The sequence below is a fragment of the Ipomoea triloba genome, chromosome 11 (assembly GCF_003576645.1).
Source record: "Ipomoea triloba cultivar NCNSP0323 chromosome 11, ASM357664v1".
Lineage (NCBI taxonomy): Eukaryota > Viridiplantae > Streptophyta > Magnoliopsida > Solanales > Convolvulaceae > Ipomoea > Ipomoea triloba.
In genome coordinates, this window is record NC_044926.1 from 8,659,861 (window position 1) to 8,675,416 (window position 15,556).

A 15,556-nucleotide genomic window follows, 5' to 3' on the forward strand; every position below is an offset into this window, starting at 1 on the left:
TTTTTAATTAAATATGTGAATTATAGTAGGTTCAAGGGAGTATATCTAGATTGATTGATGAGATTATTTTGCATTTTTGCAAGAAGGTAAATGAGTAGAAAAGAGGGGCAATTAATTTTGCAAATACTGAATTGTATGTGTGTGTATATATATGTGGGGGGTGGGGTGGGGAGGGGGAGGCAAGTTCTCATGTAGACAAATTTGGTCCTTTCATCTAAACATGATAAAAGGCTGAAAATGGTTGAAATTTAAAATGACTCGTGTTATTACGATTATGTATTTAAAAATGCATGACAATACGTTTAGAAATGCTTGACGGTGCAAGGCATTAAATGATTCTCATCGCCTTTCTCTCGCGTCATTACGATAATATTTTTTATGCTTTATATACCGGATTGTTGGGTCATGTTAAATTTTTAAAACAAAAGTATCAGTTATAATTAACTTTAGTATTAGGTGTTATTCAAGGTGTTATATACCGAAATAAAATGATTAATGTTTCGAGAGGGAAATGGTTCGAAACGATTCTATTTTAAAAATCAATTTAGAATACAATAATTAAATTATTAATTTACAAAGTTATCCTTAAAATAATTGAACATACCCCTTAAATCTAGCACGAGAACTAAATTTGACACTACCAGAAAAGTTTCAATTCAAATGTGGTTAGCGCAAAAATTATCCAACATTACCCTTCATGGGTAAAAATAACGTTATCTATTTAATTAACAAAATTCACATAATAAGAAACAAGGAGCTGAAACCTTACGAACGAAATACAAAAAGGCCCTTGCTTTGGCACCGCAAACACATTGAAATCAGAAATCAAACATGACTATTTTTGTACAGAAAATGCACATGCCTTTATACAGTTGGATGAGCTCGCACATATGCCAGAAACTGAGAAGGAAGCTCTGCTAAAAGTGATTGAACAACAGACATCTCTCCACCTACAAGACCATGCAAAGGAATCAGATTATACACTCGACTTCCTACTTTTTGTTTGGCAAACCGAATCAGAATTAAACATTTTCAGTACGAAATTATTAAACAAGCTTGTTCATCATAATTTTGTATAAATTCTAGGCTTTGTATGAGTATGGACTTGGTTCAGTTACCGTTTTCAGAGGTCCCTAACAAAGATTTCAGCTTAGTGGTTTACAGGGTTGACTTACTTTGCATATCTCGTAATGGGACAAATTGAACAATATCGCGGGATGCAACCTTTCCAAATGAGTTTTCAAGTCTATCACCTTTATCGGCATCTAATATCTGAAATAAAAGATATAAATGTTGAAAAGTGAAATCTTGTGTATTGTGTAAGGAAGACAAACAAGAATACCTCCATTTCCTTGAAGTCAGCTCCTCCCACTCCAACAATAAGAATTGACAATGGCAGATCTGATGCCCTAATAATGGCATCCTTTGTCTCTTCCAGATCAGTTATGACTCCATCCTACAATTTTTTTCACAAAAACAAGGAACTTAGTTTGCATAGGTATGTGCATGTAATGTAAGGTACTCAAGCAATTATAAAGTGAGAAATTGGTCGCTTCAACGTCACATTTTTGTTTCAACTGAAAGCTAACAAAATTGAGACGAGTAATCCAGTAGTAAAAAGGCATACCGTGATTATTAATAAGATGTAATACTTTTGTTCTTTTCTAGTTGCAGATTCACCAGCTATCTGTGCTGCTGCATTTATCACTGGTCCAAATAAAGTTGGTCCAGCAAGTGATACATTGAAAAGGGCATTTGTATAGGCCATCATAATTCCCTGGATTCCTTCAACCTGAGATAATAATAAAAGCCCATGATAAAAGATGTTGGCAGTTAGCGGAAGCACAAAATTCAAGAAGCCAACAGTGAACAAGTATCTTAAAAAATGGTATTCATGTGAAGTTACCTCACAGTAACTAGTGCTTCCATTCAAGTTGAAGCAATGGGAGACTGGACCATCAATTGGTCGTGCTCCAAATCCCCATGCAGGAAAGCGTTTGTCTGAATCATAAAACTGCAATACTCCTCCAACCTCTGTGATTGCCTGAAATCAGAAAATCATGATTGCATGATTCATATAAGAAAAAACCTTCTAAATTGTAACATGGGAGATCAGTGTCTCACTCTTTGATATGCATTCGGACGTCCTGAAGGATCAATATAATGCAGTGAATCAGATAGGCGTGGATTTCCATTTGAAGCTAATAAACAGGAACAGAAGTCAGAGGAATACATTCTACATGCCAAAGGATGTTAGTGCAAAATTATCTTGGAATTTTTTGAAGGATTATTCATAAAGAATGATTCTTTCATAGCCCTGGAGAGTGTGCACAAGTGTAAATATATCCCCACAAGAATTCGCATTATATACCAGTAAAGTCAATGGCCACCATGAAGTTAAGTTCATAGCCTGATGCCAAGTAATCAAGGAAGGAATGCTGGATTTTTTCAGAAAACTTTTCAACAAACAGCTGACTCTTTATAACCTGAACTCAAATCATAGAGCACGTTTAGTGCAAGCCAAAACTTGAAATAGATGACAAATTTTATTGACTATTCCATTAGTTACCTTGTTCTGATGTGATGTCCCAACAGTAGTGGGTATAAAGAAATTTGCCCCTGCCCTGGAAGCATGTAATTTTTCCAACTCTGAGAGTGATTTTTGAACCTTTCTGAACATGCAATAGGAGCAAAATCAGAACTTGTCTGTAAAGGTGTAGAAAGGATACTGCAAAAGAATAAACAGGAGTTATTTACCCAAGCAAGTCATGTCTTCCGTTGCTATTGAAGTCGTAACATTCAATAGTCAATGGGCTGTCCTGCATGAATCCAAGAGGCATTAAACGGCAGTGCAATTTAAGTTATGGGGGAGAAGGATGTTTGGAAAAAAAGTAGTACTGTTCTTGTAAATGGCAAATGCAACTTATCAAGCAAAAGTATGACTACAACATGAACAAGACAGACAGCTCCTAAAACTGAGAGAAAACTTCAATTTTCACAGAGATGCATCAATGCTTCCAGGGTCAGCCCCAAAAAGGCAGCAGATAACATCATCCCATTCAGAGGACATAAGCAACCAACTCCACCAAATCTAGTGGGTTATAGGTCGAGATGCACAAAATAACATTAAAATCACGGCATGCACTCTAAATGCATCCTATTATACCAAGCAAAGGTATTCTTATACCTTACTTCCAACTTGTTGAATACTCAAGTAAACTGGTTTCCATTTTGGACTGTGGTTATTTTTCAAAACTTCAGTTTTGCAAATAGGAACAGCTTGTCCGCCCTCAGTGGTTTTGAGTACCACTAGAAAAGGATCCTGATACAAAAATCAATGGCACATGATGTATAAACATATTATCCATTTTAAGGGAGGAAGAGGGGACAAGGAAAAACAAGCATTTGTGCATTTACACTTTTTGAGAACAAATCCCTGGATTCCAAATCTGAACACCTAAATATCAACTCTACTGTAGTCTTTGAGGTGACACTTTCCTCTGCACAAATAGTGAGCTTGCCAAATCTTTGGGCATGTGTTGTAGCAGAAGATTTTTCTCTGTCCAAAAGATCTAAGGTTATAGATCTGCTTGGTTTTGTGACAATCTGCAGAAAAATTAATGAAAACTCCATGAATTGCAAAGAGAGTTTCACTTCAAGGTGCCATATATACACACATGGGATCTTGCTAGTAAAGCATATCCTCTCTAACTTTTGCTAGAGAAACATATCCTCCTCTCCAACTTATATTTGAATGTACAGTCCTTGTTAGAAAAACGGACAATTATTAGATTCTCTTATTTATTACATGCAGTAAACTAAAGAGTCATAGTTTCACAATTATCACCTGTTTTAGAAAGAAGAGCTAGGAATCTAGGCTCAACTATATAGCCATCAAATACTGTAAATGCGTAGGCTCTTGAAATCTATCTAACTAGGTTAATATCAATCCATCTTATCTCTTTCTACTCTAGTATATAGCTCCCACCTTACTGGCAGGTAGTGACTCCTTGCCACCTACCAGACCTTTCAACTCATTACTCATTAGTTCGTAATAGCCCCAATGATATAATTAAAGAGTACCCGGTAATCCATACCGCAGATAATGTGCAACTGGCCTCACCAAGAAAATCTTGCTCCTCCAGTTTAAGCATCTACATTGGAGAAATAACATTTTTGTTAAGACTCAGGTTTACCAGTTGTGCTTCCAGTGCAACAGGGTTTGGCAAGGTTTGTGTTAAGTTCTTAAGAAATTAACTTGAAAGGTGAATTGGGAGAAAAAACAGCAAAAAGATTGAAAACACTAACTTTACATTCATTGAAATTTGAAAAACACCGAATTGCTGTTGACCGTAATAGGAACTGTAATTCTGTAAATGATAGCATGTGAAGAAACTATACCTTAACATCTTGATGATGAATATGTGTGTCAACATCATACACATGAAACCTGGAATAAAAGGAGAATGGAAATAAAAGGCATGTTTGATCAATTAGAATCATATACTAAAGTGTCAAGACTCACACCAAATTTTGAACCATCTCAAATTGATATGTCATAGTAAACTTCGTAATCCATTTGGGATTCAATGAATTTAAAACTACTTCTGTACGGCCCAGCTCTTGAAGTGAGCCATCTTTCCCTTTTGTATAAACAACTGCCATAGGATCACTCTGTAAAAAATAAGAGATGATTACAATCAATCACATAGCATGACATATTTCACAGGCAAAAAATTCATAGTCTATATTCAAGCAACAGCTATCATGTTGTTAAGTTAAAAGAACAGTTTCAATGTGTGTTTACTAACTGGAGAAAATTTCCATTGTTCTAAAGGAGCAAGGAAAAGGGAAAATGGGTACTGGTAACATATTTTCTAAATTGGGGGAAAAAAAGAAAGAAAAACAGAGAATTAAAGTAAATGCAAACTAAATTTCCACATATGAAAATGAATCAAGAAAAGTATTTCCTCTTCCAAACAACAATTTTGTATGCATACAGATCTGTAGTGACTTTAATACCACATTAAGGTATCTAGATTGGAAACAAAAGATCCTATTAGCAACATAGAATAAATTAAAATAAAATCCTAAATAAATGTAATTCACAACAGACCTTGGAAAGCACATCACGGTCACTCAAATTTGAAGCAGATAAAGATAACTGCAACAAAGTAACAAAAATATATCAGTTTAAAGTACATATATCAATAAAAAGGTATCACATATTGAAGCCAAAGCATTGATAAAATAATGTCACAGTTGTTGCAAATTCTACCACACACCATGGCAACATTGCATAAATCAGTGCTTACGTGTATGTACTAAATGTTCACATAACAAATTACAAAGTAATGTTGATATGATATGATACATATTCACAAATCATATGTAGCAAATGTTCACTTTATATGTGCTAAATGGTCACAAGAAAAACACTATGATAATGCTCACATCATATAAATTGGAAGTTAAAGTCATGGTAGAAGTGCCACAGAATTCTGGTTGTGACAAATACATCATGCTTAAAATTGGAACTGCAAAACTCAAGGTCACAAATTCACAATCAAAACTTTCTTACACTTAGCTTCAATTTAGAGGACACAGTGTAAGCATATTTTTCAATTAACTATCTCACTGGACTGCATATTCGATCAAACTTGTGCACTCACATCGGTTGGAAATCCAAGCTATTAACCTTTCTTAAACTAAAAAAAAAAAAACCAAAAAATTCCAAAGAGGAATATTTCATACAGTGCAAACACAAATTCAGTTGCCAAAATGGAAGAAAAACACTCTATTTACATAATTGAAAAGAAAAATCCATTCCAGGATAGCAATAATGAGTTTCATCACAACTACAAGGTCAGGTGTTTTGCATAATGTAGCTCCGCATATGTTGTTTCACTAACAAAATGCTTCTACAGACTACAGCAAGCTAGTTAATCATATATGTCTACAGTGTGACCCTCTTTGAGCCTATACCCTATGCAGACATAGTAGCCTGTTGGATGGACTAAATGTTTCTCTTAACCAACCGAAACCTTTTCAAAATGTCAAGATAGAAGTGCACAAGCTTATATACGGAGTATAACGTAAATCTGGAATTCTGGAAATATAGCAAAACAGAAGTCAATAGCTGAATATCTACTGTTACATCTGGAAAACCGAAATTACGCCGCATCAGTTAATCGAGCCAGCAATGACCGATCACGCAGTTCAGTCAGCTATTTCATCGCGTTTAGCACGAATTCTACTTCAACTCTCTCGAGTCAACCAAGAGTTTTACCATAATTTCAGTAAGATTTCGGAATAAAATTTGCAATTACACTGTTTTTCCTAATGTAAGTAAGTGTGAAGTTAGAGCATAGTAGAGAGAACCTCGATCTGAGAGAAGAGGCCTTGGTAACCGCGAGACTTGAGGAAGGCATCGACGGCGTCGTGTGCAGCATCTGCTGGATTGGCTCGGAAACTCCTATTGCCGCCTAGCGCCGACTGACCGGCGGCGGCGGCGTCGGAGCAGCAATTCCCCATTCCGGTTCCGCCTGCTGGCCCGCTTACAAGTCGTGTTCAAAACTTCAAATTGGGTATACTACTTCAAGTCTTCAACTACTGATACTGAATATTGATTGTCTAACTTTATTTATTATCAATAATTATTACACTAAACATATCTATAAGCGTGAGCGTGACTGCATCGAATCGATAACGTAAAGAAAAATTTTCACGGCGAATGGACAAGATGAGTCATGAATCATGATGCCATGTAGGAAAAAGGGCCACCCCTCACCCCTGACCTTTTCTATACTTCTAAGTTCTAACCAGTTAAGTCGTTGACGCCGCGAAGAATTTGTTTCGATATCCTTCCACTTTTATCTTCTTTTTTTTCTCGACTATGAGGTGTCTTGAGCAGAGATTAATTATATAAGTCATTTTTAAGATCGGAGACAAAGTGCTGGTCAGATTAATTTTTTCATAAGAGATGGTTTCGAACTCTAAACAGGACGAGAATGTACTGTTACTTACCTTAATCAAGTTGATTTTTTTGAATTTTCTTTTTGGTTAAATAAACACATCAAAGTTAGAGAATTTTTTTCTAATTTTATTAAAGCATAAACAAAGGAAGTCCGTATTCAAACGAATTTTGTTTTCTAGTTCTTTTTATTTAATTTTCCCACTTTCTATTGAATTTTGGGAAACAACTTTTTTTCCCATCTTTAGTTGTTTTGCATATGAAAGCACATGGATGAACAGTGTTTGCACTTTATTAAGAGTGCTTTTTTTTTTTTTTTTTCAATTCTCCAATTAAGTTACATTTTTATTTTCTATTTAAAGAATAGAAAAAGTAAAAAATGGAAAAGAAAATTCATAGTAATTTGGTCAATAATTAATACAGTAGGTAATATAAGTAAGTAAATTCTTACAATAAAATTGCAGGCCAAACTCCTTATGATTCTAATAAAAACAAGTATTTGGCAATTAGCTTGATTATGTTATACGATAGTTGATAGTAAATTATGTTGACTATTTTGACTAGCGAGTAGTATTAATAGTTTGTAAAAAAGTATTTGATTGTTATAAAATTATTATTTATGGACATTATTATTGTGATTATGACAAGATATGTAACTGCTAATATTTATGTCTTGATTTGTAACAGCTATCCATTTGTATATTATATATAGTGAGAAAGTGAATGATGAATGATACAGCTGATTCTTACTCTCCATCACTCTTGTTTCTATTCTATTTTACTTTTCTTGCCATAGTTTACATTATATAATTACTTGCAACATATCGGATATGAGCTAAAAGGCCAACGGGCATCAAACAAACATCCAAATCTCAACACGTTATCAGCACGCTCCCGGTGAACGGTTCATTTCCACTTTGTTTTGGGCTTCAAAATTGAAAGATTGTTATTCAAATTCTTATTTGAATTTTTATTATTGGTGCCCGTATATTAAAATGCTATTACTGTGCATTTAATATGATTACATATACATCTTATGTCCTATTAAGCATGCATAAGTTTTCATTATGCAAATTATAATTTTAGGCTTTAGATTTACAACATCAATTTCTTTAGCCAGCATTAGTGAATATATTTTGAACACTCTAGATTATGGCTGTTATCGCAAAACGTGAATTCACCGAGCTTGCCTTGGATGGAAGCAATTATTTGACATGGGCGCTTGATGTTGAGATTTATCTCACATCAACAGAACTACAACACACCATCATTGAAAATTTCCCGAGCGATGACGCTCAGAAAGCCAAAGCCCTAATTTTCCTCCGCCATCACCTCAACCATGATCTCAAGAATGAGTACCTCACTGAAAAAGACCCCAATGCCCTTTGGAAATCCCTCAAAGACCGTTTTGACCAGCAAACATCATTGGTCCTACCTCAAACACAATTCGATTGGTTAAATCTCCGATTTTAGGATTTTAAATCAGTGACTGAATATAATTCAGCTTTACACAAAGTTGTTTCTCAACTCAAGCTCTGTAAGCAGGACGTTTCAGATACAGACTTGATAGAAAAAACTTTGTCCACATTTCATGCTAATAATCTTGTACTCCAGCAGCAGTACAGGGCCAAGAATTATTCTAAGCATTCAGAGCTGATCTCGGCATTACTGGTCGCTGAAAAGCACAACCAATTGTTGATGCGTAACCACAATGCACGCCCAGCCGGCACTGCACCTATACCTGAAATACACAATGTTGCCCAATCGGACAACAATCGGAGGGGGCGAGGTCGAGGCCGAGGAAGAGGTCGCTGTAGAGGCCCAAAGCGAGGTGGCAGCAGCGGAGCTAATAAAACTGATTCCCAAACCCTGAATAAGCAGCCCGAAAACCAAGATCGTCGAGGAAAGCAAAATATATGCTATAGGTGTGGGTGCAAAGGACACTGGTCCCGTACGTGTCGCACTCCAAAACATTTAGTTGACGCCTATCAAAAGATGATACACCCAAATGATGAGCAAAAGACAAACGAATCCTCTCAAGCTACATTGCCTGAAGCAAACGCCCTACTCAATTTGAATGACGACTTATTGGGCGAAGAGCTTGTTGATTATGGAAACCAAGCATGAATGCTTTAATTCCTTTTTTTCCAAACATTTTGTTATTATTTATGCATGTGAGCATATATCTTTTTCGCAAACAGAGATATTCTACTGTTCTTGAATAATGCATTCTCTATGAATAAACTTTGGTTTATTTCCCCTTATATACCTGATACGTGGTTTCAAATTCATACATTTCCCAACTCTATTTTACCGTAACACCACCATGGCATATCTCTAGAGGCCATCAAATACACATTGGTTATATGACTTCGTCCCGTAACAAGGGATCGATGAATACGTTGATTTCATAATTTCTGACAATCAGTTCCCGACATTATGGGGAGATATAAATCTAAATTTAATAAGAATGCCGAGAAATTCCACGGAGTGGAATGATCTTCACTAGAACCACGTATTAAGTTAAAGATCGAACTGGAAGTTCATAAAATAATTTGCAGCTATCTGCCAATCATAAAAGAGTGACTAGGTCCCATATATAAAGAATCCACAAAGAACTAGACCTAGTAAAGAGTTTTGTCACTCTCAAAAAATCTTAAGACGCTATGTTTGTCCAGAAGACGAGAAAACCCAGTAAATTTAGGTGCACCAAATAATTACAATACTGGGATGCGGAACAACTAGATGCAAATATTTTTGGGAAATGGCTATAATCTAGTTGACTTAGAAATTACTATATGTGAGAGAAATTTATGAAAATATTAGAGTTGTCGACAACACAATTACCTTTAATTGCTCATATTTTATAACAATCTGGATCCAGAACTCGGCGCTAGAAGCGCCCTGATTAATTAATGTATAAAAGAGCAATTAAAGAAAATGTAGCTCAACTCGCTGATAAATCCTCTATACACCATTAACCCTGTAGGTCACAAATGGGTATGAAAGAGAAACACCAATGACGGGGTGGTGTAAATATAAAAGCAAGTTCGTAGCTAAAAAGGTTCACGTTATACTCTCTCACAAAGAACGTCATTAAAGTTCCGCTACATAAACTGGCAGAAGCTATGTATGTATATTATTAAATTACTAATGGCATAGAAGTGTTCATCATACAATGAAGAATTGGAATAATATTTAAACATATCCTTGAGTTACAAAGTCTTTTACTACTTGGATATTGGTTATTTTATTTGATATTCATGATATCAAAAACCCTAAACTATGCTTTGTTTTACTTATATTTGTTTAAAGCTTGTGTTATATAAATATTAAATGGGTATGTTTTAAAAATATTAAACAAATATATAGCCCACGTAAGCTCCAGAAGAGTCACTAGAGGATTAATTCTAAACGACAAACTTGAATGCTATACCATATTCCCTATTGAACATACATACTTTGAAGATTGTTATCTTCAGGGGGAGTGTCGTATACTTAAATCAATCCTAGAAAATGGGTCTCGAAGACCAATTGTTGTACCTTTTCTCCACCGGGTTTTTTCTCATTGAGTTTTTCTAGTGTGGTTTTAAAGGCATTGGTATGATATATCCATAGGAAAGGTTGTACTATTTTTCTTGAGCTAAGTTTTTTTTTTTTTGAGTTTTTCTTAGCCTAAGTTTTTGAGGCAACCAAAACAACACATGCATTATTCATATATCGTGTACTCTTTTCTTGACTAGGTTTTTTTTCCCACAGGGTTTTTCCTAGCGAGTTTTTAACGAGGCATGATAATTACAAAATAATGTTCAAGGGGGAGTGTTATAAAATTATTATTTATGGACATTATTATGGTGATTATGACAAGATATGTAACTGCTAATATTTATGTCTTGATTTGTAACAGCTATCCATTTGTATATTATATATAGTGAGAAAGTGAATGATGAATGATACAGCTGATTCTTACTCTCCATCACTCTTGTTTCTATTCTATTTTACTTTTCTTGCCATAGTTTACATTATATAATTACTTACAACATATCGAATAGGAGCTAAAAGGCCAACGGGCATCAAACAAACATCCAAATCTCAACATTGATAAAGTAATTATTTGAATTATTTGACGTTAGTCAATTACAACGTAAAATAATTTATAGGGACATGAGTTTAATTTTTATTTTTATTTTTTTAATACAACTAACTCTAAAAATTTTCATTTATTTAAGTATACTTAAACTAATTTATATTTAAACTATAGTTTAAATAATTTAATTTTTATAATAAATAGTAGTTATTATTATTATGATTATTATTGGAAAAATAAGCATTTTAATAAAATGATGGGCACTGTGTTGACCAGTTCTTCGTCCATCGTAAGCATTACTGCAATTGATATACCATCGACTCATATTTCATTGCGAATTTTGGTCGAACAATTATGTGCTATACCTGTAAATAAATATAAAGCACATAACATAGTAATCACTGGCACATAACAATGATAACTACGGACACATAAATTGTTAACTGCATGTACAAAATATGTTAACTACAATGTGACTACACTTAACATATTATGTAAACGCAGTTAACAATTTATGTGTCTATAATTATCATGCAATGTGTCTATAATTATTATGTAATATGCTTTCAATTTGATTACATGTACAAAAACAATTAATTATATGGACAAAATATGTCAACTAAATGTACAGAATTTGAAGGTTATTTTTGAACAATAGGCCATGATACAAGATAGATCATAATCCATGATATAATTTGCCGCATTATTGTTAGCATGATAAATTGTAGCAACTTGGAAAATCCTTTTAAACTCTACATGGGCTTCGACTTTTTTTCCTCTGCATCTTCCACGACGAAAATGAGCAGCTACGATGTGTCATGTGTGGTTTCTTAGAACATACTTTTTTTCTGAGCATACTTAGAACATACTTTTTAAAATGAAATGCAACAGTCAATCTCAAATGATGTTTGAAGTAGCGTTTTTATATTCAATTGATTGATGCCAATCAACTTATTACCAAACACTCACTTAAACTGATTGACAAAATTAAAGAACTAATATTTAACTGAAACTATTTTTCAAACACCACATAGTAGCTAGCTAATCATCCTCAATAAAGTTCAAACTTGTGACTATTGTGCAAGACATTGAAATTGAGATATGCACAGTTTCAACTACCTTAGGTTAACTAGTAAATGACCAAAACAGGTAGAAATACATTAGTATTGTGTACAAGAAATTCTATGCAACCCCGTGGAGGGGACTTACTCACTTACCTGTGCTATTTACTAGGATTCTTGTTTGGACAAAATTTCCACCTATCAACTGATTGCCAACCTTGGGCAAGAAGCAATAATACACTTGTTAGGGAATTACATTTCTACGCGTCCATTGTTGAATATTGCAATAAATGAAATGGCTTTATGGGGCATCAGAGCATGGGTGCAGCTACATTTAGTTACCTAGTCAAGCAGAGATCAGATGCTGCTGCATTATGGATCCAGTACCAAGAGTTCATCTGCAGCAGCTCTGTCTTCCTTTGTTGGTCTTTTCTTCCTCTTCCTATCAGATTGGGGTTCTTTTGCTTTCAGAGTATCGCGGAAGGATCTCAATGAAGCAGCAAGATGCTCATTCCGATGTGCTGAGAAGGAAAACAGAAAAGACACATTAAAAACCAAAATGTTTCGATCAGACAAATAATGGCCATAAATTTCAGCACATGGATAGGTGACACCATGACAACATAACTCTGAGATCCTTGGCATTAAAATTTTAAAATGCCTGCTTAATATACTCAAGGATTATGCTACCAAATTTATTTGCATGTGATTTAAATATTATACAGAAATGTAGAAGAACAATTGTAGGTGCTATGTGGAACAAAAAAATTGCAGCTGATAGTCTTATTAGTAGAAAAGTCATAAACCGGGAATAAAACAAGGAGAAAATTTCATAATAAAGAGCTGTCCTTTTCATGAACTTCTAAACTTAAGGGGAAAGCATCACTTCTGTAAACTTCAAGCAAGTAGAAACTCACTTGAAAGTATGACATCATCCATATTCACAGACTTGCGGCCAGCATGCTGTGAAAATAACTCTAGATCCTTTGCCAGCTGCTCTGCTCTCCAAAAATGTAAGTTAGTTTGTGGATTCAAAAAGTAAACCTTTTTACTACGTTTACAAGTTATAATGTTAAGAGCCATAACATAGCATACACCCCCACTCAAGACAAGGAATTCAAAGATGACAAGCTTGATATTTTAGCCCACTTTTATAGTTTTATGTCTTAGGACCTCAGAAATTCTAATGCACTTAGCAGATAGAATAAAAGAATGCAATTTGCAAAAGGATAGCCAGATAGGTAATGTAGCTGCCCACCTACTTAATTTGCCTTTTTTTTTTCTTTTATTTACTGTTATTCTAGAAAAAGTTGACACTAGCTGTCAATTAAACATTCACCACCAATTTATTCTAAGAAGTTGCTTTAGTCACTAAAATGACACAGAAAAGGAGCTGGTTAAGTTGATTTTTAAGTCATGCAACCTAAGAGTGAAAACACAAAAGGTAAAGCAGTTTCTACTTTCTAGGAAACCTACCCACTTGTGACTATTATTGTTTCTTCAATCATGCTAGGTTTCATAAGTATTGATTTCTTTCTTCACATTAGATTACTTTGAAGCATCTACTAAGTACGTCACACCAAAAATGTAGTAGTTACAGCCATAAATCACACAACCAGTATAAATGGCACAATTTTCAAAGTTACCTAATACTTGAGAGAACCAAAGAAGTATGCCCATTTACCAAGCAGGAAATAGCTAATCAAACATTAGATTTGTCAGTCATTAGCCATTTAACGCGAGACTGAAAAGACAGTCATTTTTAAGACATTGACACCATAAGAAGCAATCAAAGCCAACCACATAAAGCAGACATGGAGAGTGTATCAGGACCTTCCATACAATTAACAGTACCAAATTTTTAAATCTTTAACAAATGCAGTATTTTATATTTACTCATCACAAGTTAAAGCAACCTCTATAATTTCAGGATGATCTCTGCCACATAATATTCACTAAAATATAAATGATGTGTCACAATCCCTATCCCCAGAAAGATGAATATTCACTACTTTTCCTTCTCTTGTGTCTTCAATTTTTTGCAAGTTCTTCAAACTCCAGTTATGCATCTAAACGCAACAGGTCATTACAAAAATATGATAATACGTATTATGGAGTTCAAATGATTTCCCCTTCATAATCAAACACAATCCTTATAAATCTATACTGAGGTCCACCCAATATGCGAACAAATAAAAGTGAGGTTTGCACGCATGATATGAAGACTGGAAAAGCATGTGTTATGGAGAGTTACCGGCGTATTTGAAGGCTAAATCGGAGATACAAGCCATAATTGGCTGAGAAATTTCCATATCATTTTGCTTCGCTGCTCAAATATCGCAATTATACTTCCATAAGTAACGTTATTAATTTAATAAACAACAAAGAAGGAGAGATACAACTATAATCCTATATCCGAACCTACTCTCCCTGTGTATGAAGAACTAAGGGATTTGAATCGAAAACCTACCTTCGGCTTCAGCGATGGAGATGGTGCAGAGGCGAAATCGGTCGCGCAAGAGCTCTTTGGCGGCGGAGGTTTCGTCGTCCTCTCTCTCTACTTCGCTTGCCATAGCTACGTCTTCCATTTTCGTCGGTCAATTGTGACAATTCAGTTCATCAAATCACAGCAAAGTCCCGAAGGATGCGCGGGAAAAAAGAATGCGGCAATGCTGAATGCATATGCGCGCGATTTCGAGTTCCACATCACTTGGGTCGGACAAAACGCGGGAACATTGGGCCTTCGTAGTCTATGATCCAGCCCGATCATTATGATGTTCCTAATACCAATCACACCAGTCATTATACCGTGGACCATGGTCCACAATGCATTGTAGACCATGGATCATGGTTGATACTGCAGTTGTGTTGAACAGATGCTGTAATTGTGTTGAAAGGGAACTGCAGTTGCGTGGAACAGAGGTCGTGTCATACGTCTGGAACTGCAATTGTGTTGAACGGATACTGCAGTTGTATTGAATGGATACTGCAGTTGTGTTGAACGGATGAACGGTCTCTGTTCCGCGCAACTACAGTTTCCTTTCAACACAACTGCAGTATCTTTTCAATACAGCTGCAGTATCAACCATGATCATGGTCCACAATATAATTTGCGCAATCACACAGGCAAATTATATTGTGGATAAGGGTTCTCTTATCTGAATGAAGATTCATAATGGATTAATTATATGCACATTGTGGAATAGCTGAACTAGAGATTTAAGACTGTTCAATTCTCAAAATCAATGAACATTTACTTAATGGATAAGTCTCTTTTACTCAATCTAACTCCCCAAATTATTATGAACACATAATTTAAACATAAATTACATGTACATAATTTAGACAAAGTTTACAACGTATGTGAATTAGACAAGATTCACAATATGTATGTTAAACATTACTCCATGATATAACTATTGTCGATCACACCCC

The 15,556-nt window shown here is 35.0% G+C and overlaps 3 protein-coding genes across 4 annotated transcripts; 1 reads left to right on the forward strand and 2 right to left on the reverse strand.

Moving 5' to 3' along the window:
• Window positions 1-630: 630 nt before the first annotated feature.
• Window positions 631-6,775, reverse strand: LOC115997364 (protein BONZAI 1-like). The gene is made up of 16 exons (XM_031236908.1): window positions 6,382-6,775; window positions 5,117-5,164; window positions 4,526-4,674; window positions 4,402-4,450; window positions 4,098-4,154; window positions 3,418-3,606; window positions 3,188-3,322; window positions 2,758-2,819; window positions 2,570-2,672; window positions 2,372-2,486; window positions 2,125-2,201; window positions 1,907-2,044; window positions 1,628-1,792; window positions 1,343-1,456; window positions 1,176-1,272; window positions 631-950 (listed from the first exon to the last, which is right to left on the reverse strand). Exons 1-16 carry the CDS (start codon window positions 6,532-6,534, stop codon window positions 865-867), a joined length of 1,737 nt encoding a protein of 578 aa, XP_031092768.1. The 5' UTR covers window positions 6,535-6,775; the 3' UTR covers window positions 631-864.
• Window positions 6,776-8,125: 1,350 nt separating this feature from the next.
• On the forward strand, window positions 8,126-9,100 carry LOC115995874. Its single transcript, XM_031235021.1, has 2 exons — window positions 8,126-8,378; window positions 8,478-9,100. The coding sequence occupies exons 1-2, from the start codon at window positions 8,126-8,128 to the stop codon at window positions 9,098-9,100; spliced, it is 876 nt and encodes a 291-aa protein (XP_031090881.1).
• Window positions 9,101-12,162: 3,062 nt separating this feature from the next.
• On the reverse strand, window positions 12,163-14,749 carry LOC115997498 (protein MHF1 homolog). 2 transcript variants are annotated; one of them, XM_031237063.1, is made up of 5 exons: window positions 14,592-14,749; window positions 14,376-14,447; window positions 13,039-13,119; window positions 12,464-12,642; window positions 12,163-12,338 (listed from the first exon to the last, which is right to left on the reverse strand). In XM_031237063.1, exons 1-4 carry the CDS (start codon window positions 14,707-14,709, stop codon window positions 12,494-12,496), a joined length of 420 nt encoding a protein of 139 aa, XP_031092923.1. In that variant the 5' UTR covers window positions 14,710-14,749; the 3' UTR covers window positions 12,163-12,338; window positions 12,464-12,493. The 2 variants fall into 2 exon arrangements, with proteins under 2 accessions (XP_031092923.1, XP_031092922.1); XM_031237062.1 differs by having other exon boundaries at window positions 12,163-12,642.
• Window positions 14,750-15,556: the final 807 nt, after the last annotated feature.